This window comes from Anomaloglossus baeobatrachus, chromosome 10 (assembly GCF_048569485.1).
Source record: "Anomaloglossus baeobatrachus isolate aAnoBae1 chromosome 10, aAnoBae1.hap1, whole genome shotgun sequence".
Classification (NCBI taxonomy): Eukaryota; Metazoa; Chordata; class Amphibia; order Anura; family Aromobatidae; genus Anomaloglossus; species Anomaloglossus baeobatrachus.
Genome location: NC_134362.1, coordinates 13,372,545 through 13,393,795, shown reverse-complemented (window position 1 = coordinate 13,393,795; position 21,251 = coordinate 13,372,545). Strand labels below are relative to the sequence as shown.

At 49.5% G+C, this 21,251-nt stretch overlaps 1 protein-coding gene across 6 annotated transcripts in view; it reads left to right on the top strand.

The window, feature by feature from the left end:
* Positions 1 to 21,251, top strand: part of DGKZ (diacylglycerol kinase zeta) — a 197,190-nt gene that overhangs the window by 136,863 nt on the left and 39,076 nt on the right. For 4 of the 6 annotated variants that reach the window (XM_075326168.1, XM_075326167.1, XM_075326163.1 and 1 more), the window contains 12 exons: positions 1,387 to 1,447; positions 2,026 to 2,139; positions 3,439 to 3,579; positions 4,059 to 4,137; positions 4,297 to 4,352; positions 4,431 to 4,493; positions 5,966 to 6,039; positions 6,601 to 6,712; positions 7,431 to 7,630; positions 9,884 to 9,984; positions 12,052 to 12,131; positions 15,245 to 15,289. In XM_075326168.1, the coding sequence (XP_075182283.1) occupies positions 1,387 to 1,447; positions 2,026 to 2,139; positions 3,439 to 3,579; positions 4,059 to 4,137; positions 4,297 to 4,352; positions 4,431 to 4,493; positions 5,966 to 6,039; positions 6,601 to 6,712; positions 7,431 to 7,630; positions 9,884 to 9,984; positions 12,052 to 12,131; positions 15,245 to 15,289 (1,126 nt within the window). The remainder of the gene's footprint in view (positions 1 to 1,386; positions 1,448 to 2,025; positions 2,140 to 3,438; positions 3,580 to 4,058; positions 4,138 to 4,296; positions 4,353 to 4,430; positions 4,494 to 5,965; positions 6,040 to 6,600; positions 6,713 to 7,430; positions 7,631 to 9,883; positions 9,985 to 12,051; positions 12,132 to 15,244; positions 15,290 to 21,251) is intronic. The other 2 variants (XM_075326164.1, XM_075326169.1) reach the window with 1 other exon arrangement.

Genomic DNA, 21,251 nt, shown 5'->3' with positions numbered 1-21,251 from the left:
ATTGCTCAGGTGGATTTTGTTCCTTTCTTCTGCACACACTCCTCACATCCTGTATGGAGACACTAGTCACCTGCATTGCTCAGGTGGATTTGGTCCATTCTTCCGCACACACTCCTCACATCCTGTATGGAGACACTAGTCACCTGCATTGCTCAGGTGGATTTTGGCCCATTCTTCCACACACACTCCTCACATCCTGTATGGAGACACTAGTCGCCTGCATTGCTCAGGTGGATTTTGGCCCATTCTTCCACACACACTCCTCACATCCTGTATGGAGACACTAGTCACCTGCATTGCTCAGATGGATTTTGGCCCATTCTTCCGCACACACTGCTCACATCCTGTATGGAGACACTAGTCGCCTGCATTGCTCAGGTGGATTTTGGCCCATTCTTCCGCACACACTCCTCACCTCCTGTATGGAGACACTAGTCGCCTGCATTGCTCAGGTGGATTTTGGCCCATTCTGCCGCACACACTCCTCACATCCTGTATGGAGACACTAGCCGCCTGCATTGCTCAGGTGGATTTTGGTCCATTCTTCCGCACACACACTCCTCACATCCTGCAGGTCCCGGCTCATTCTATGATCTCTGAGCTTTAGTTCCTTCCAGACATTTTCTAGTGGATTCAGCTCCGGTGATCGGCTCGGCCATTCTGGCAGATTTTTATCAGGAATGTCTCCGTACATTTGTCCATTCATTCTTCCTTCAATGATATGAAATTTGTCAGTGCTGTCTGCTGAGAAACAGCCGCACACCATGATGTTCCCACCTCCACACTTCACTTCACTTCTTGGTGTTTTTGGACGATATGCGGTGCCTTTTGACCTCCAAACATGGTGTGTATTATGGCATATGATTAAGAGAACACACTGTACTCAAAACACGTAAGAAGAATTCCTTGCTTTTTCCATATTATGGATTTTATCCCATGAGAAATAAAGTTGCTATACTTTTTATCCCCACAAAAGTGCTGGACTTCACTTTCCTCATGGACAGGAAGTCTGTCCGGGAATACTGGGAGTTGCAGTTTCACAGCATCTGGATGGTGCCGCAGGTTTCTGACCTGCTTAGTGTATAATAATTGGCCATTCTGCAAGATGTGGTCGTTCAGAATTTTCAAAACCTGTCTGTATTCTTTCTCGAAGTTGACTGTATTTGGTTATGTATCTTAGCACGTGAATGTGACAATGCTGCAATACCACACACAACCTGAGGACAGGGGAGGTGCGATTTGTAAAAAAAAAAAAAAAAGTAACAATGTTTTTGTAATCTTGCACCACTGCTGTAATATATCTTAGTACCGTGTGATATCGTACCCATTGCTTCTTGTGTGGTGTGATGTCCCTGGGCAGCGCTCACATGCTTGTATCTCCGGCAGGTTAGAGATGTATCGGAAGGTTCCCTCGCTGCGTATCCTGGCGTGCGGCGGTGACGGCACGGTGAGTCTTGTGTTTCTCTCTAGACACCGTGTATCGTGGATGATCTTGTCGTCTTCCTCCAAGTATAGCTCTATGATTCTGGCTGGTAAATTTAAAGTCCCAGGACAGACGGACGAACGTGACTGCGAAACGGGGCACTTATTGCTTCCCGGATCTGCACCGTCTGTCGTCTGCTGCCGGATAAATCCTCATTTACAATTCTCATCCTTTATTTTATCCAGCAGTTGATCCCCGGCCGCGCGACTCCTCATGAAGCCACCACGTGGCCTCCTCATGAAGCCACCACGTGGCCTCCTCATGAAGCCACCACGTGGCCTCCTCATGAAGCCACCACGTGGCCTCCTCATGAAGCCACCACGTGGCCTCCTCATGAAGCCACCACGGGGCCTCCTCATGAAGCCACCACGGGGCCTCCTCATGAAGCCACCACGGGGCCTCCTCATGAAGCCACCACGTGGCCTCCTCATGAAGCCACCACGTGGCCTCCTCATGAAGCCACCACGTGGCCTCCTCATGAAGCCACCACGTCTGCACTTTTCTGTGTTTACCCAAAATAATGTATTTCGTTCTTTCTGCAGGTTGGGTGGATTCTCTCTGTATTGGATCAGCTGCACCTTTTTCCTCCTCCGCCCGTCGCCATCCTCCCTCTCGGCACCGGAAACGACCTCGCTCGAACACTCAACTGGGGTGGGGTAAGTCCTGTCCATAACGAGGAAAGACTTTAAAGGGGGCATCTGCCACCAGTCTTAGTTGTCACAGCCGCAGCGTTGATGTCAGTGCTGCAGCCAATCACTGGGATCTTTCTTGATTCCACTGGACCCAGTGATCAGCATCAGACATGCCTCTAACAATGCACCGTTCCAGTCAGCTGACCGCTGCAGCCCATCACAGAGCCCAGTGGTCAGGTGACTGATCAATGGGATGGTGCCTTCAGAGAACACTGGAGCACTTAATTTATTATTATTATGGCAATTTTTGTGTTCATGTGGAAATACACCTTTTAACCCTGTAATCACCAGGTGATTTTCCATTTTTTTTCTTTCTTGAATCTTGCTATTTGTGAGCTTGTTTTTTGGCGGACGAGTTGTGCTTTAAAATGAAACCATTCGTGTTCTGGAAAACGTCAAAAAAATTTCCAAGTGCGGGAAGAATTGCAAAAAAAAAATAATGTGATTGCATGATTACCTTTGGGGTATTTTATTCACCATGTTCACTATATATGGTAAAACTGCTGGCAACCATTGGCTCTCCTGATCATGTCAGGCGGCTCCGAAGGTGGCGGTTAACTGTGCGTTACCCGTTGCGGTGCTTTACATTGCGCTTTAAGGGATTAACAGACACGGGTGGATCGCGGATCCACCTGCGCCTGTGAGGTACACGTCTGCTATTCAAATCAGCAGACATTTGCGGGGATCACTACTGGCTCACCGCTGCAGCTGACAGTAATTACCCCTTCATGAGTTAGGACCTACCGATACGTCATCTGTTGTAAAGGGGTTAAGCAGATTAAGGCTTTGCAGATTAAAGTTTAAAAATGGATGACTCCTTTAAATGAATATTCCCATGTTGAGTGTGTGAGGTATATCCACTAGATGGTGCTGTGTATTTCTTGGACAGTCCTTTGATGTTAATGGGAACCATGTAATGCTTCAGATTCCCAGTGGTGGCGCTGCACAGAAATTGAACACTTGCAGCTGGATTTCCCTACAGATTAGAGATCCCCGTAATGTGTCACCCAGTAATTGGTTTAGGATCTGAAAACTCTTGTAACAAAATCGTATTGTCCACAGTGGAGCGCCCCTTTAAGTTGCAGTTTGAGTTGTGATCCCCTTTTTTTCATGTACAGTAATGACATTTCTTATGTGTGAGAATCGTCTTTTATCCCGCACTGCGTTACATGCTGGCTCGCGGTGCGATCCCACAGATTAAGCCTCCCCGCTTTCTACTGAAATTTCGGATACCTCGTCCTATATGTTGCACATTCCCTCTAGGGTTACACAGATGAGCCCCTCTCTAAAATCCTGAGCCACGTGGAGGAGGGATTGGTGGTCCAGCTGGACAGGTGGAACTTGGAAGTGGAGCGGAACCTTGATGCCTGCGAAGAGGACCGAGGAGAAGGAGCAACCGATAAAGTGAGGCCGGGGTCATTGAAAGCTGGTATGGGGGGATACTGTGCAATAGATAGGAGATTGTTGGCCCACCCCGGCCGTGTACACTCCGCACATCGCCTTGTGGGGGACACAGCTCCTCTGTTCTGCAGAAACTAAAGTGTAACCAGATATGTTTATTAGGGTGCCCCCTGGGTGTGGCCACTGCTGGTTGCTCCGCCCATTGGTTGTGCATGCCCTGCCTCACTCACTGGTGATTGACAGCTCTGTTTTGCCTGGAGCGATGACTGTCTGCAGAGAAAGCTCAGGCAAACCAGTGCTGCCAATCACCAGGACATGCAAAACCAAAGAGCAGAACTGAGCGCTGGAAAAGCCCAGGGTGCACCGAGGACCCGAATAAGCAATTTCTGCAGCATGGAGTCAGCGATTAGGCCACTTAGGTACATGCGATATCACTGATCAGAGGGAGTGGGGCGCTTACACTTCTGCATCTCTTCCCACAGCTGCCTCTAGATGTGTTCAATAATTATTTCAGCCTGGGATTTGATGCTCGCGTCACCCTGGAGTTCCACGAGTCCAGAGGTAATGTAATGTCACCTGCGCGTGTCTGTGCAGGCTGCAATCCGAGGTTCAGACCCTGCAGGGGTGGGACGGGGGGAGTAATGCAGCCCACTGCCAAAGTGGAATCTCGGGGGACGTCAGTGGCCTCCACTAGTGTCCGGTGTCTGTTTCTCTCCTCAGAAGCCAATCCCGAGAAGTTTAACAGCCGATTCCGCAATAAGATGTTCTATGCCGGGGTGAGTCCGTCTGTCATTACTCCTCAGTCTCGCTCATGTCTTGCGAGGTCTTACCGGCTTCTCCCTCTTCACACACAGACAGCGTTCTCCGACTTCCTGACCGGCAGCTCCCGAGATTTGGCCAAACACATTCGTGTTGTTGTAAGTTGTCCGATCGTTACTTACACTATGTATTAGTTTAACCGGATAGTAATTTAAGAAGAAGCCTCAACAGCAGGACCAGACGGAACAATTGTACCAGGACAAAAACATCCTGTATTGTACTTCAGAGCTGCACTCACTATTCTGCTGGTGCATTCATTATGGACATATATTACATTACTTTTCATGCATTATACTCCAGAACAGCACTCACTATTCTGCTGGTGTAGTCACTGTGTACATACATTACATTACTGATCCTGAGTTACCTCCTGTATTATACTCCAGAGCTGCACTCACTATTCTGCTGGTGTAGTCACTGTGTACATACATTACATTACTGATCCTGAGTTACCTCCTGTATTATACTCCAGAGCTGCACTCACTATTCTGCTGGTGCATTCATTATGGACATATATTACATTACTTTTCCTGCATTATACTCCAGAGCAGCACTCACTATTCTGCTGGAGCAGTCACTGTGTACATACATTACATTACTGATCCTGAGTTACCTCCTGTATTATACTCCAGAGCTGCACTCACTATTCTGCTGGTGCATTCATTATGGACATATATTACATTACTTTTCCTGCATTATACTCCAGAGCAGCACTCACTATTCTGCTGGTGCAGTCACTGTGTACATACATTACATTACTGATCCTGAGTTACCTCCTGTATTATACTCCAGAGCTGCACTCACTATTCTGCTGGTGCATTCATTATGGACATATATTACATTACTTTTCCTGCATTATACTCCAGAGCAGCACTCACTATTCTGCTGGTGCAGTCACTGTGTACATACATTATATTACTTATCCTGTACGGATTCTGAATTACCTCTTGCATTATACTCCACAGCTGCACTCACTATTCTGCTTCTGCAGTCACTGTGTACATACATTACATTACTGATCCTGAGTTATATCCTGTATTATACTCCAGAGCTGCACTCACTATTCTGCTGGTGCATTCATTATGGACATATATTACATTACTTTTCCTACATTATACTCCGGAGCAGCACTCACTATTCTGCTGGAGCAGTCACTGTGTACATACATTACATTACTGATCCTGAGTTACCTAATGTATTATACTCCAGAGCTGCACTCACTATTCTGCTGGTGCAGTCACTGTGTACATACATCACATTACTGATCCTGAGTTACCTCCTGTATTATACTCCAGAGCTGCACTCACTATTCTGCTGGTGCAGTCACTGTGTACATACATTACATTACTGATCCTGAGTTACCTCTTGTATTATACTGCAGAGCTGCACTCACTATTCTGCTGGTGCAGTCACTGTGTACATACATTACTGATCCGGACTTAGCTCCTGTATTATTCTCCAGAGCTGCACTCACTATTATATTATATACAATTCTATTTTGTCCCTTTGATAAGTTGTTACATTTTTAGGTCATTCCTTTTGTGTTGATTTGTGCTTTTTATATTTCCAGTGTGACGGCACTGACCTGACTGCCAAAATTCAGGAGCTGAAGTTACAGTGTTTGGTGTTTCTAAACATCCCTCGGTGAGTGGTGGCTGTCAGGTGTCGGGGGTAACTTTATTGCCAGGACAAAACAGAATAACATAAGCTAAATCCTTCCCTCCTGGACCGGCGCCGCTCCTCCTCCAATGTCAGTGCTGTGTCTTCTGATTAGTGACTGCTGCTGATGCAAAAGTGTAGACTGCAACTGATCACCAGCCTGTGACTGACTGCAGCGGTCACGTTCCCCAGGAGACACAACTCCAGCATGGGAGGAACGGCTCCTGTACAAGACGTAAAGGGGTATTCTTTTCTCCCAGATCCTAATAGGAAATCCCTCCAATTAGAGATGTAGTATAGTTCTCCTGATTAGCTATGTCTCTTACCTCATGTGCAGGGCATTGCAGCTAATTGGGAAAACTATGCTTACAAAATTTTAGGCATAAAAAATTAAAAGTTTATTACGGCTCATGGAATATGATGAGATAAGCCCCCGTGTCCTGAAGGGGTTACCCATTGGCGTTTTCTGAGGCGCGGCCTCGTCATTATGTCTTATGGTGCGTGGTACATTTGTGCTGAGTGTTGTTTTGGTGTTTTTCTGTGTAGGTACTGTGCTGGCACTATGCCGTGGGGGAACCCTGGTGAGCACCATGACTTTGAACCTCAGCGGCATGATGACGGATGTATAGAAGTGATTGGCTTCACTATGGCATCATTGGTACTGTTAACGTCCCTGCGATCCGCACCTTGTGTGTTCCTTTGTGGCTTTTTTGTTTGTATTTTTACCTTTTTCACATGGAGTCTATACACTCAGCATGTCATTCCTGTGGCAGCACGACTAGTGTAGCGCACATGTCCATGCCAGGTTATTACACCAAGCCTCCACCAGGGGGCAGCGCTGGCTCTAGCATTGAAGCACCTGCATGCGCTGCTGCTCCTGCGCCCGTTCTCATGGCTGCGGTGATTGCGGATATTGCACGGCATGTAAATACTAGATGATCCTGCCAGTGCATTGCTATATAATACTCCTATGTGAGCCGCATTCTCCAGTAATGCATCACTGTATTAATACACACTGACTCAATCTGCTGCCACCATCCCATAAAGCCACATCACACGCCTATACATCTGCATTACTATTGCATAAACTCTCATATATACATACGTATGTATGTATGTATGTATGTATGTATATATATATATATATATATAAAATATATACACACTCCAGGATGTTTTATCAGTGTCCTGTATAAGCAATGGCGGCTCCACCTTTTCTAGCTTTGCCGTATATCCTGGAGCGCAGTCATATGTTGTTACAATGTATTCTGCTCTGTTCTTGGCCGGTGCTGTGTTTTCTGATGCTTTACACTGTGACATGCGCCTTCATTAGTTTTTCCATGCCGCTCACCTTCCTGTGATCCTCTATCCCGCAGGCTGCTCTACAGGTTGGCGGACACGGCGAGCGCCTGCACCAGTGTCGGGAGGTCCTGTTACGGACGTACAAATCCATTCCCATGCAGGTTGATGGTGAACCGTGCAAGTTGAGTCCCTCTATAGTGAAGATCACTCTGCGCAACCAAGCCAACCTCGTACAGAAAACAAAAAGGCGGACGTCGGTCACTCCACTGAACGAGTAAGGGTCAATTCATTGTTAGGAGTCTTACATTGGTGTTATGTAGGGATGAGTGAGCACTTCAATGTTCGGGTGCTCAGTACTGGTAACTAGTGATGAGCGGGCACTTCAATGTTCGGGTGCTCAGTACTTGTAACTAGTGATGAGCGGGCACTTCAATGTTCGGGTGCTCAGTACTTGTAACTAGTGATGAGCGGGCACTACCATGCTCGGGTGTTCAGTACTGGTAACTAGTGATGAGCGGGCACTACCATGCTCGGGTGCTCAGTACTGGTAACTAGTGATGAGCGGGCACTACCATGCTCGGGTGCTCAGTACTGGTAACTAGTGATGAGCGGGCACTACCATGCTCGGGTGCTCAGTACTGGTAACTAGTGATGAGTGGGCACTACCATGCTCGGGTGCTCAGTACTGGTAACTAGTGATGAGCGAGCACTACCATGCTCGGGTGCGCAGTACTGGTAACTAATGATGAGCGGGCACTACCATGCTCAGGTGCTCAGTACTCGTAACTAGTGATGAGCGGGCACTACCATGCTCGGGTGCTCAGTACTGGTAACTAGTGATGAGCGGGCACTACCATGCTCAGGTGCTCAGTACTGGTAACTAGTGATGAGCGGACACTACCATGCTCAGGTGCTCAGTACTGGTAACTAGTGATGAGCGGGCACTACCATGCTCAGGCGCTCAGTACTGGTAACTAATGATGAGCAGGCACTACCATGCTCGGGTGCTCAGTACTGGTAACTAGTGATGAGCGGGCACTACCATGCTCAGGTGCTCAGTACTGGTAACTAGTGATGAGCAGGCACTGCCATGCTCGGGTGCTCAGTACTGGTAACTAGTGATGAGCGGGCACTACCATGCTCAGGTGCTCAGTACTGGTAACTAGTGATGAGCGGGCACTACCATGCTCGGGTGCTCAGTACTGGTAAGTAGTGATGAGCGGGCACTACCATGCTCGGGTGCTCAGTACTGGTAACTAGTGATGAGCGGGCACTACCATGCTCGGGTGCTCAGTACTAGTAACTAGTGATGAGCGGGCACTACCATGCTCAGGTGCTCAGTACTGGTAACTAGTGATGAGCGGGCACTACCATGCTCGGGTGCTCAGTACTAGTAACTAGTGATGAGCGGGCACTACCATGCTCGGGTGCTCAGTACTCGTAACTAGTGATGAGCGGGCACTACCATGCTCGGGTGATCAATACTCGTAACTAGTGATGAGCGGGCACTACCATGCTCGGGTGCTCAGTACTGGTAACTAGTGATGAGCGGGCACTACCATGCTCGGGTGCTCAGTACTGGTAACTAGTGATGAGCGGGCACTACCATGCTCGGGTGATCAATACTCGTAACTAGTGATGAGCGGGCACTACCATGCTCGGGTGCTCAGTACTGGTAAGTAGTGATGAGCCGGCACTACCATGCTCAGGTGCTCAGTACTGGTAACTAGTGATGAGCGGGCACTACCATGCTCGGGTGCTCAGTACTGGTAACCAGTGATGAGCAAGCACTACCATGCTCGGGTGCTCAGTACTCGTAAGCAGTGATGAGTGGGCACTAGCATGCTCGGGTGCTCAGTACTGGTAACTAGTGATGAGCGGGCACTACCATGCTCGGGTGCTCAGTACTGGTAACTAGTGATGAGCGGGCACTACCATGCTCGGGTGCTCAGTACTGGTAACTAGTGATGAGCGGGCACTACCATGCTCGGGTGCTCAGTACTGGTAACCAGTGATGAGCGGGCACTACCATGCTCGGGTGCTCAGTACTCGTAACCAGTGATGAGCGAGCACTATGAGTTATGAGTACTGAGCACCCGAGCATAGTAGTGCCCGCTCATCACTGGTTACCAGAACTGAGCACCTGAGCATGGTAGTGCCCGCTCATCACAGCATGGTAGTGCCCGCTCATCACTGGTGGCATTTCTCAGGCTTTTGGGAATTGCACTATGAGCAGTTCTCCAGTGTGAGGACACCAGTGCATTGGCAGTGAGGTCAGACTCCACTCTGCTTCACTGTAGGTGCTGTTTTTGGCAGCCTGTGTTTTTCATTGCATAAGAGCGATACAGCAGTCTGTGCAGGAAGACTGTAACCTTACAGCATGTTTTATGCTTCCCACTTTTTTTTATGAAGTGTTTTGTATTGGGAATCGCTTACAATGCAATTCCCTGGTTTGCTCGTTATGTCCCGTAGTCAGGACTGTGGCTGCTTTTCTTCCTGCTCTTCTAACCCTGGGCTTTGTCGTCAGTCAGCAGACGGTCCCGGACAGATTGCGACTGCGTGTCAGCCGTATCTCCATGCATGACTACGAGGCTCTGCACTATGACAAGGAGAAGCTGCGGGAGGCCTGTGAGTATGGTGCACATAACCTTCCCTTCCTGTAAAGCTGAAGATTAAGGGTCGGGGGTTTATTGCCCCCGCTCATTATTAATTTACAGCAGCCATTTACTGTGCAGTTTATATTTATGAGCTGTGCGCGGTCACATAAAGCTCCGTAGCCGAGAGCCGTGACCTCATCTGCACAGTGTGCGGGGACATAATGTATATCAGACCGAGGTATGGGGTCCCTCCGCTGCTTCCAGATCACCGGAGACCCCCAGGTCACAAGCCTGATGTATCTGTGTAATAGTCATGCTCTAAGCGGAGAGGGCAGACTGCACTGGGGTGTTGTGGGCAATAATCGGGGAACGGGCGTTCGTAAAGCAATCCAGAAAACAGCCGATGACCGAGCAGAGCTCTTATATGTTACGTGCGATGATGTTTAAGGTTGCTAAAAATTGTCATTATCAGCAGAATGTTGTGTGTGTAGGTATAACGCGCAGCCCACCACAATATTCTGTGCTCGGGGGGGGGGGGGGGGGGGGGGGGGGTGAACAGGACACTAAACCATCGGCTTGGATGTAGATATTCGTTGGTTGTTTAATGGTTCCATTCGGCACATGTAAGCCCCTGATTCAGTACAATGCACCTACTAGATTATCACTTTAAAGGGGTATTCTGTTCTGTAAAGGGTTGTCCTTTGGATTGCTGATCATGAGCACATCGCTCTCCTGCCTCCCAGCTTCCTACATGCGGGAGGCGGTGTGCCCCTGAATAATTCACTATTTGGGCCACCCATAGTGGTGAACCGCCTGCTCTCCTGTCCTCAAGCAAACACAGCTTTGTGGAAGCGGAGGTGGACTAAACCTGTGCGGATCCCACAAGCTGGCCAGCTTTGGAGCAACGCTTACAAGCTCTATCGGAAAGAGTTTGTCTTGGCTTCACTCCTTTTTTGCTGCTGTAAGGGTACGTGCCCATGATCAGGACAAGGCGGATCCTGACCTGCGAGTCTCCTCCACAGGAGGTCATAGCTGCTCGTGCCCATGATCCAGGGTTCAGGATGCTGCAATCTCTTGCTTGTGTTTCCTTGCAACTCCGCAGCAAACAATGGACATGCTGCAGTATGGAAAGCCACACCGCAGGTCAATGTTAGCTGTGGAAAAAACAAGCCCAGTGGGCACAGCATTTCTAGAAATCCCATCCACTGTGCCTGTACTGTACAACGCAGCGGTTTGGACACAGCTGAAGCACGCTACGTCCACACCGCTGCAAACACTGATCGTGGGCACACACCCTATGACTGCAGCGGTAGCCGGGAATCTAGACAACAAGCTGTAAACTATAAAATTAAAAATCTCTCCATTATGGTAAGTAGTAATTTGCAGACTTGCTTATTTTTAGAGCACATTGCAGTTTCACTCATTTACATTAATGAGAGAATCCCTTTAAGGGTCTCTGCGCACTGGGAAATTTGTGTTTCTTAAGTAAAATCCGTACCCTCTGAGAGAATTCTGCACCCCCGACTAAAAGCGCACCAAAAACGCACCGAAAATCCGCATGCGGTTTTCCCACGGTTTGGTGCGGTTTTTCCGCGGGTTGGTCCCTGCGGTTTTTTACCATTATCTATAGCAAAACCACAGGTACCTGCGGAAAAGAAGTGACATGCTACTTATTTTTGCTGCAGAAATTCTGCAGAAAAAACCTGTAGGGAAAAAAAGCGCAGTGTGCGCACAGCATTTTGGATTTCCCATAGATTTTGCTGGGGAAGGACTGCAGCAAGGTTATGAACAAAAACCGCACCTTTTCTGCAGCAATAACCACGGCAAATCCGCTGCAAAAAAATACAGTGTGCGCACAGGGCCTAAGGCCTTGAGAGTTTAATACACCGGTGCGTTTCTGCACCAGGGTCACGTTACAATCATGTCTGCATTTATACATGGAGGACGAGCGCTGTCGTCTTGTTTGCTGCTGTGCTTTCCCCCTTTTTTATGCCCCCTTTGTCCTCCCCCCGGCCGGACCCCCACCATCACTCCCCTTTATTTCCCCCTCCCCGTCCTTTTCTTCCTGTGTTTAATTCTCTCTTTTCGGTGATTGCAGCCCTCCCACTGGGAGTTATTGTGGTCCCTGGAGACAGTGATCTTGAGACGTGTCGTATACACATACAGCAGCTCCAGGAGGTAAGGACACGCTGTACACACACACTAATCAGCATTTACTGTACGCTCTGCAATAGGCACTGCTGGGTATATATGGGCACCGCTATGCTGGCATCAAAGCTGTTTGCTCAGAGAGCACAGATATTTTAACTATGTATTGGCCGGAGCCAGAGTTTGCAGAAGGAGCTTGTGCGGGCGTCTAATCCGCTCCTACAAGTCGCAGCACCATGAATCCTCGCACACGGTGTTGCTCCATGACTCTGGACGCAGCTGAGTACTGCCCCTCGGTGTGAAGAGGTCGCTGGTGTCTATATTGGAAAAATATAAATCGTGTTTTCATTAATATAGGGGGCTTCAGCTGGAGATTGCAATCCACAGTGCATAGAAATTGCACCTACCTTGCAGCTGATTCTGCATATGTGCTGCAGACCCTACTGGACCCGGATGCCAGTGCCCGCTGCATGCCCAGGAACTTCACAGCTACATGACATTACGATGGCTGCAGATCCGGGCACACGCACACAAAAACACTGCAACTACTGATGCCGATGCTCCACTACCACCCTTCCCTTCACCCCTGGCTGGTTTCCGTTTTTCGTTTTTTGCTCCCCTTCTTCCGAGAGCCAAAACTTTTTTTATTTTTCCGTCAATTTTGCGATATAAGGGCTTGTTTTTTGCGGCATAAGCTGTACTTTTAAATGAAACCGTAAGTTTTACCAAATAGAGTAATGGAAAAAGGCAAAAAAAAATTCCAACTGCGGAAAAATTGCAAAAAAAAGTGCAATTACACGATGGGTTTTTTTGGGGGGTGGGGGGTTTATGCACCATGTTCACTATATGATAAAACTGATGTGTCGGTGTGATGCCTTAGGTCGGTGCGAGTTCGTAGATACCAAACATGAATAGGTTTATTTTTATCTAAGGGGTTAAAAAAATTTCAGACGTTTGTCCAAAAAAAGTGGCGCACTTTTTGTGCCCTTTTCCGCGACCTGTAGCAATCTCATTTTTCGGGGTATGGGGCTCAGTGATGACTTTATTTTTTGTGTCGCGAGTTGACATTTATAATGGTACCATTTTTGCGCAGATGTTACGTTTTGATCATCTGTTATTACAATTTGCGAAAAATTTGAAACGACCAAAAAACGTAATTTTGGCATTTGGATTTTTGTTGCCGCCACGGCGCTTACTGATCAGGGTTATTGATTTTTATATTTTGCAAAATCGGGCATTTCTAAACACGGCGATACCAAATATGTATATACTTTTTTTTTTTTTTTTTTTTTTAAGCTTTCTAACCCTTTAATTGTTAATGAGGCGAATGGTGGGTGATTTGAACTTTTAGGGGTTTATTTTATTTATTATTTTTTTTTTATTTTTTTTTTTTTTTTTACTTTGTTGTTTTATTTTACCAGTCTCCATAAGGAACTATAAGGATCTGCAGTCTGATCTATCATTCATTTCTGTTGATCAGCGCTGCACAGCTTAGATCAGGAGAAATGCTGCGTTCCTGTGAGTATCACTGCTTTGCCGGCTGTAACAGGAACTACCTCATGATAGCGACAGGAGTCATCACATAACCCCGAGCTACCATGACAACCATGGTCTCCCTGTGATCGCGTCACGGGGCCTCCGATGGCGGCAGTAAAGGCGATTTCCCCACCACAGCCATTTAAATCGTGCTGTCACATTTTGACAACGCAATTTAAGTGGTGAACAGGTGCAGGTGGATCGTGGATCCACCCGCGCCTGCGAGGCAAACATCAGCTGTACAAATCAGGAGACATGTGCGGGGATCTCTGCTGGATGACTGCAACCCCTTCATGATTTAGGACCTACTGTTACATCCTCGGTCGTGAAGGGGGTAACACCACCTACAGCTGCGATCACCACTCACTACACCCATGTACACCTACCTATAGGTAGCAATCATCTTTGAACCAGTGGCCAGAGTCCTACAGAGTCCATGGGCTCTGACCGGGATTCGAACCCACAACCTCTCTCGTATCCCACCAAGAAGACTACCACTAGACCAATGAGGGCAAGTTGCTACTACCTACAGCAACTCATACTGGTACCACCACTACTGCCCCCTACTTCGATCACCTGTTTCCCACCATCCACGGGTAGAGCCAGGCTGACTGCAGCATAATTGGTCGATGGCGGGACCTGGGGTGATCAGCCGATGTCCTCGGGGGCCACATTTGGCCAGCGGTGTTTGCACAATGCATTCCTCTGCGTCTCTGCAGGAGAGTACATAGTGTCCGGGCATGCTAGGAGTTGTTGTTCTACAGCCTTAGAGCTCCTTGCTCTCCTGCTGAATTACGACGACCCCTTCCATCCTCCCCTGACTTGCTAGTTGTAGTGCGGCCCGGCTCCCGGACACCCCACTTGTTTTTTTCCAGGGTGACGTATGTCCCATAAGCTCCGTGCCGCCCCCTGCAGGCAGCCGCCGCAGGTTCCTGGTGCCCGGTCGCACACATATGTCACTCAGGAGCACGGCAGGATCTTGCTGACATCATGGAAATACTCGGTATTGCACATTATTTCAGACTGAGCTGTTGTATGTGGCAGAATCCCAAACCCGCCACTTTATTTCTGCCATCGCCCCCCCTCCCCCCCTCCTGAGCGCTGAGGTCATCTCAAAACGGATTTAGATTTATTTGATTTGGCGCCTAATGCCGAGCGCTCGACGGGGAAGCGGCTGCAGCGACACCTTCACAGCGACGGAAGGACGGATTCAGCAACGCTCGCCTTCCTAAGCAAACACTTCTTCCTTTTACCTGAAAAGCAGATTTATTTTTTTTTTTTTACGGTTTTGGTGAATTTTAAGTCTTTGGGCGCTCTGTACCCCAAAAGTCTGACTGCTTTATTACATAATGTTATATGAATGAGTGCAGCTGATTTATCCGGAGCCCAAGAGTTTCTACCGTCTTCACCAATGTAGCAGAGTTGAGTTTACGGAAATATTGCATTGGGGGCTGTCGCCACGCACCGCCGTGCCCCCCCAAACAGGTGAGCGACACATTCAGCTCTGCTACATCCACAGCCAGACGTATAGTGACAAAGGGCATGTAACGTCGTAAGATTCCTGTCCTGACGCTGAGGGTTAAGGCGACATCACTTTTTGTTCCCAGGACTTCCCCGAGTACCCCACAATCTTGCAGCGCCTCGACCTGAAGGTGTGTGGAGCTCCATGGTGTGCGCCGTGTGCCATATCCTGCGCTGTGTATATGTGTGTGATGTGTGACTATACCTGGCAATGCTATCTGCATGCTCCTATTGTGGCCCCTGGTATTTGGACCTTTCTTATTGTTAAAGGGTATGATGAGCGGCTTGTACTTGTACACAAAACTGGAAACGTTTTACACCGATCATATCACGTCTGTCAGTAGTAGAGCCCAGAGCTGCAATCATAATTCTGCTTGGTGTTATAACCAGCGGATGGATTAGAAAGCTGGAAAAATCATTCTGCATTATTTTTATATAAAAGAAACAGCTCTACTCTTGTCCTAAATTTTGCCTGATATTGCAGCCAACCCCGCTCACTTGCAGTACCAAACCGTCTACATCTCCAGGACGTCTATATACTGTATTTTTCAGGTTATAAGATGCACTTTTACTCCCAAATATTTGGGAGGAAAATGAAGGGTGTGTTTTAAAATCCAAATGTAGCTTACTTGGGGGGTGGTGAAGAGGGGTCACAGGAGGCAGGGGCGATGCTGTGCTGCATGCGCTGTTCTGTGCGGCTCTGCTCTGTGCGGTTCAGCACTGCTCTGTGCGGCTCTGCACTGCTCTGTGCGGCTCTGTACTGCTTTGTGCGGCTCTGCAGTGCTTTGTGCGGCTCTGCAGTGCTTTGTGTGGCTCTGCACTGCTTTGTGTGGCTCTGCACTGCTTTGTGTGGCTCTGCACTGCTTTGTGTGGCTCTGCACTGCTTTGTGTGGCTCTGCACTGCTTTGTGTGGCTCTGCACTGCTTTGTGTGGCTCTGCACTGCTTTGTGTGGCTCTGCACTGCTTTGTGTGGCTCTGCACTGCTTTGTGTGGCTCTGCACTGCTTTGTGTGGCTCTGCACTGCTTTGTGTGGCTCTGCACTGCTTTGTGTGGCTCTGCACTGCTTTGTGTGGCTCTGCACTGCTTTGTGTGGCTCTGCACTGCTTTGTGTGGCTCTGCACTGCTTTGTGTGGCTCTGCACTGCTCTGTGCGGCTCTGCTCTGTGCGGCTCTGCTCTGTGCGGCTCTGCTCTGTGCGGCTCTGCTCTGTGCGGCTCGGCTCTGTGCGGTGCAGAGCGGTGAGACACGGGCCTTTCTGCAGATGTCAGCGGTGAGGGTTTCAAATAATGGTGCCCAGAATCAGCGCGTGCGCAGATGTAGCTCTCAGCTCAAGCTCTCATCTGCGCACGCGCCACATCCGCCCCATTAATGTCCCAGCAGTGGACTTAAGGAACCTGGCGCCCGGAGGTGGCGCATGGGCAGATGAGATGTTGGCTTGTCATTAAGCTGATAACTCAATCTGCGTATGTGCCACCTCCAGACGTAATTTCTTTTGAAGCCCTCACCGCCGACATCTTCAGAATGTCCTGTGGCTCACGGCCCGCAGGAAGCACCAGCACGGAGCAGCACCCGCTGCCACAGCACAGAGCAGACCCTGCTGCCCTGAGACAGAGCAGCCCCAGCACGGAGTAGCGCCCGCTGCCCCCAGACAGAGCACCCCCACCACAGAGCAGCGCCCGCTGCCCCAGCACAGCGCTGCCCCCAGGGAGTATCTGGGCCCACCTCTGCACCTCCTGCAGCATCAACCCTGCCTCCTGTGACCCCCACTCCACCACCGCTGCCGCCCCTCCTCTCCAGTAAAACACCACCGGATTATAAAACGGACCTCATTTTATATTCTTTACCTTTTTTTCTTCAGCGCTCTATTGGGAGACCCAGACAATTGGGTGTATAGCTACTGCCTCCGGAGGTCACACAAAGTATTACACTAAAAAGTGTAAGGCCCCTCCCCTTCTGGCTATACACCCCCCGTGGGATCACGGGCTTACTCAGTTTTAGCTTTGTGTGCGAAGGAGGTCATACATCCACGCATAGCTCCACATTGTATAGTCTGCAGTAGCTGCTGACTATCTCGGATGGAAGAAAAGAGGACACATATAGTGTCCCCAGCATGCTCCCTTCTCACCAGATGGTGTTGCAAGGTTGAGGTACCTATTGCTGGTACAGAGGCCGGAGCCCCACATGCTGTTTTCCTTCCACATCCCCTTGGAGGGCCCTGTGGAAGTGGGATCTGTCGGCCTCCAAGCCCTGAGGCCGGGCTCCATCCACAGACCCAGAAGAACCTGATGGATGTGGAGCACGAGTACTATCAGGGACAAGGCCCTGCATCGGTCAGGTACTCGGTGTCTCCGGCAAGCACAGCACGCTCCGGGCTTGCTGGGCGTTATAGTGCGCCGGGGACATTAGTGATGGGCTTATGTTGCTGCAGCCATGGCTGAGCGACGGGTCATGTTTAGGAACTTGCGCCGACCGCTCATACGGCGGCGGCGCTGATGTGACTTGTAGTGCGCCGGGGACTTGGCGCCGACCGCGCTTTTACGGCGGGGGCGCCTGTAACTTTAGTCCCCGGCTTCTGAGGCCTGGCACCGCTTCGTTCCCGCCCCCAGCCCTGCCAGTCAGAGGAGGGGCGGGACGCTGTACAGATCTCAGCGCAGGGAGCTGGAGTCTGCTTTGCATTCTCCAGCCCCCTCTCACTGAACACAGTGAGATGCCGGGTTCCCGCTCTTGGCTGGGGCTCGCCCACGGCCCGCCCCTCTGCACAGGACGTGGAAGAGAAGCCGGCAGCCATTATGGTTTCCACTCTGGGAGAACGGAACCAGGCACAGGTTTTTGAGCGACCTCATACTCGCGCTGGGCGGGCGATAGGCAGTACTGGTCCCACTAATACTGAAGTGGGCTTTTGAACTGTGTGCGGATATGCGATGCAGCACTGTACTGTCGCTATTCTGGGCATACTCTCCTAGATGGCTAGACAAGTGTTCAATGATTAGTCTGCAGTGTTTGTTGGCAGATTTGGCAACAGCAAAGTGCCAAGGCACAAGCTTTCATTGCCGCTTCGTTTGCAGGTGCTGCAATTGGGTTTATTGTCATGCTATACATGCACTATATGTCGTTTTTCTTGGCTAATGCACCTAGTTAAACAGACAATAGCAGCAGTAAGGCAAGGCTGCCAAGGCACGGGCTCTCAATGCTGCTTGATTTGCTTGTACTGCAGTGTTTTTCTGTCATGCTTGTCTGCTATACATTTCCTGTATGTCGCTATCCTTGCCTCATGCTCCTAGTTAACTAGACAACAGCAGCAGTAGAGCAGTGGTGCCAAGGCACCAGCTTGCAAGGCTGCTGCATTTGCATGTGCTGGCAGTGTTTACTGTCATGTTTGTATGCGATACATTCACTGTATGTCGCTATCCTTGTCTCATACTCCTAGATATATAGACAATAGCAGCAGAAGGCCTAATGTGCTAAGCCACAAGTTTCAATGCTGCGTGTACTACATGTGCTGAAGTGTTTACTTGTACTTCAGGCTTGTATGCTATACATTCACTGTATGTCGCTATCCTTGCCTCATACTCCTAGATATATAGACAATAGCAGCAGAAGAGCTAATGTGCCAAGCCACAAGTTTTCAATGCTGCGGGTACTACAGGTGCTGAAGTGTTTACTTGTACTTCGTGCTTGAATGCTATACATTCACTGTATGTCGCTATCCTTGTCTCAAGCTCCTGGATAAATAGACAACAGCAGCAGAAGAGCTAATGTGCCAAGCCACAAGTTTTCAATGCTGCGTGTACTACATGAGCTGAAGTGTTTATTTGTACTTCATGCTTGTATGATTATTTACTGTACGGTCGCTATCCTAGGCTATGCACTTAGATAGCTAGACAACAACAGCAGAAAAAGAAAAGGCCAATGAGGACTTTATATGTTGCTTGTACTGCATGTAATACGAGTCTAGGACCCCAGTGCGGGCAATTGCTTGACCGGGGTTTTCGGCTATATGTGGTTAAAAGAACCACCTGTGCTTCCTGTCCAGAGACAGGGACGAAATTGCAGTTTCTTTCCGCTGTTATATTGGCTGTGACTATGGCTGACATCTTACAGTCTGGCAGCCCACGCAGACCTTGGGCAATATAGTTGCAATGCCCCTGGCCACCATGATTTGAGGAGCAGCTCAAGGCTCCAGGGTGGTTTTCACGCGTCCCAGGGGGCAGGCTCCGACACGGACGTCAGTTCAAGAGGGCCTAAGCAGGCTCGCTGGGAATAGCCCTCGACTCCATCAGTGAAAGAGTCAGCTTCACAGCAGGGGAGATCTCTTTTCTAATATCGCAAGCAATTGCGTACTCGTCTGGCCCTCTGATCCTAGAGATGCAGTCCAGAAACGCAACGCTTTTCACGATAAGCGTTCTCCGACCGTATTAATGAGACACTCTCCTCCCTGATTGGACAAGCGCTAGCCCAGGTCCAAATGTGGATCTCCCGATCTCCAGGCTTGCAGCTGGATCTATAGTTGTAGTGGTGGATGGGGCTTCACGTCAAAATGCCATTGACAGATAGATAGGTTCTGGCCGCAATCTGTCTATGAAGCTATCGGCAGGTCGGTTGCTCCGGCAGTCGCAGCCGTGAAGGCACTCCAAGCTATTTCAGATAGTGTTGCGCAGAGGGACGCTGTCACCGGTACATCTCGGTCTCAGCAGCGTCTGTAATCTCGCAATCGCCGCATGGCGAACCATGCTGTTAAGGCTGTCCGAGACTCTACGAGCCGGACGGCGGTGGCATCGGCCATCTCCGTATTTTTTACGCAGAGCCTAGTGGTTAACAGATTGGATCAGATGCTTCTTCCAACAAAGTGCTTAACCAGGTTGCCTTTATCTAGTGATAGTCTGTTGGTAAGGGTTGAATGAATTCATTCAACTGTCCAAAACGACTCAAAAGGCCCAGAAGGGCATAGATTCCTAGCAGGCTCAAGTACGCCCGGGGAAGGCAGCCGGAGGAATCGCTACCAAAGCGTTTTTTTCTCATAATTTTCAGCCTTCTCACTCCGCAACCGCGGGGAGCAGACTCCCCCGCTTTAGCGACATTTACCTACCACAGGTCAAAGGCCGGTGAGAGAGAGTCAGTTTGTCTCAAACTACCTCTCCGACCGAGCCGAGGCTCTTCTGCAGGCAGGACGAGTGGTAATCCCTGTTCCTCTTCAGGAACCAGTTACGCCTTTTGCTTCGACCTGGTCGTGGTGCCAAGATAGGACGGCTCCTTCCGTCCCGTTCTGGAATTTAAACTGCTTAACAAGCACGTGACAACCAGGCGGTTCCGGAGGGAATCACTCCGCTCCGTCATTGCCTCACTGTCTCAAAGAGTTTTTCCTAACATCCATAGACATTAGGATGCTTATCTCCACGTGCCGATTGCTCCAAGGCACCGGCGTTGGCTACGGGCATATTTCGTTTTGTAGCCCTACCCTTCGGCTGGCGACAGCCCCACGGGTTTTTCACCAAGTTCATGGCAGCAGTGGGAGCAGTCCCGCGCTCTTACGGTCACTCTGTGATCCCTTTCTTGGACAATCTACTTGTCAAGGCACTCTCTTTTAGAAGCATGCCAACACAACCTGAACATGGCGCTGGACCCTTCCCAGAGTTTCGGGGAGGTCTTTGACTTCTTCTAAGTTGAACCCAATCGCTGGCATATCTTGGCATAGAGTTTTCACACTCTCTCAGTGATAGTGAATTCCGCTGGACAAACAGCGTTCACTACAGACGAGGGTGCAGTCTCTCCTTCAAGGAGGCGCCTCATCCAGAGGCGAGCCTTTTCACGCAGTTTCATCTGCGTCCGCATCATTAGAAGATTCTTCGCTAAGGGGAAGGAAGTCGATGTTCCTACACAGTAACGTCCCCCTTTCACAGACGGTCAAAGACCGTCTTCAGAGGAGTCCACTCTTCAACTCAGTGGTCTAGAGCTCTGGGCAGTGTATCTTGCACTGCAAGCTTTCCTGCAGTGGCTGGAATGCAATCAGAACCGAATTCAGTCGGACTATCCACAGCGGTGGCGTACACATTCCGGACGTACAACACTAGGAAGCAAGTCTTCCTCAGTCGCGAGG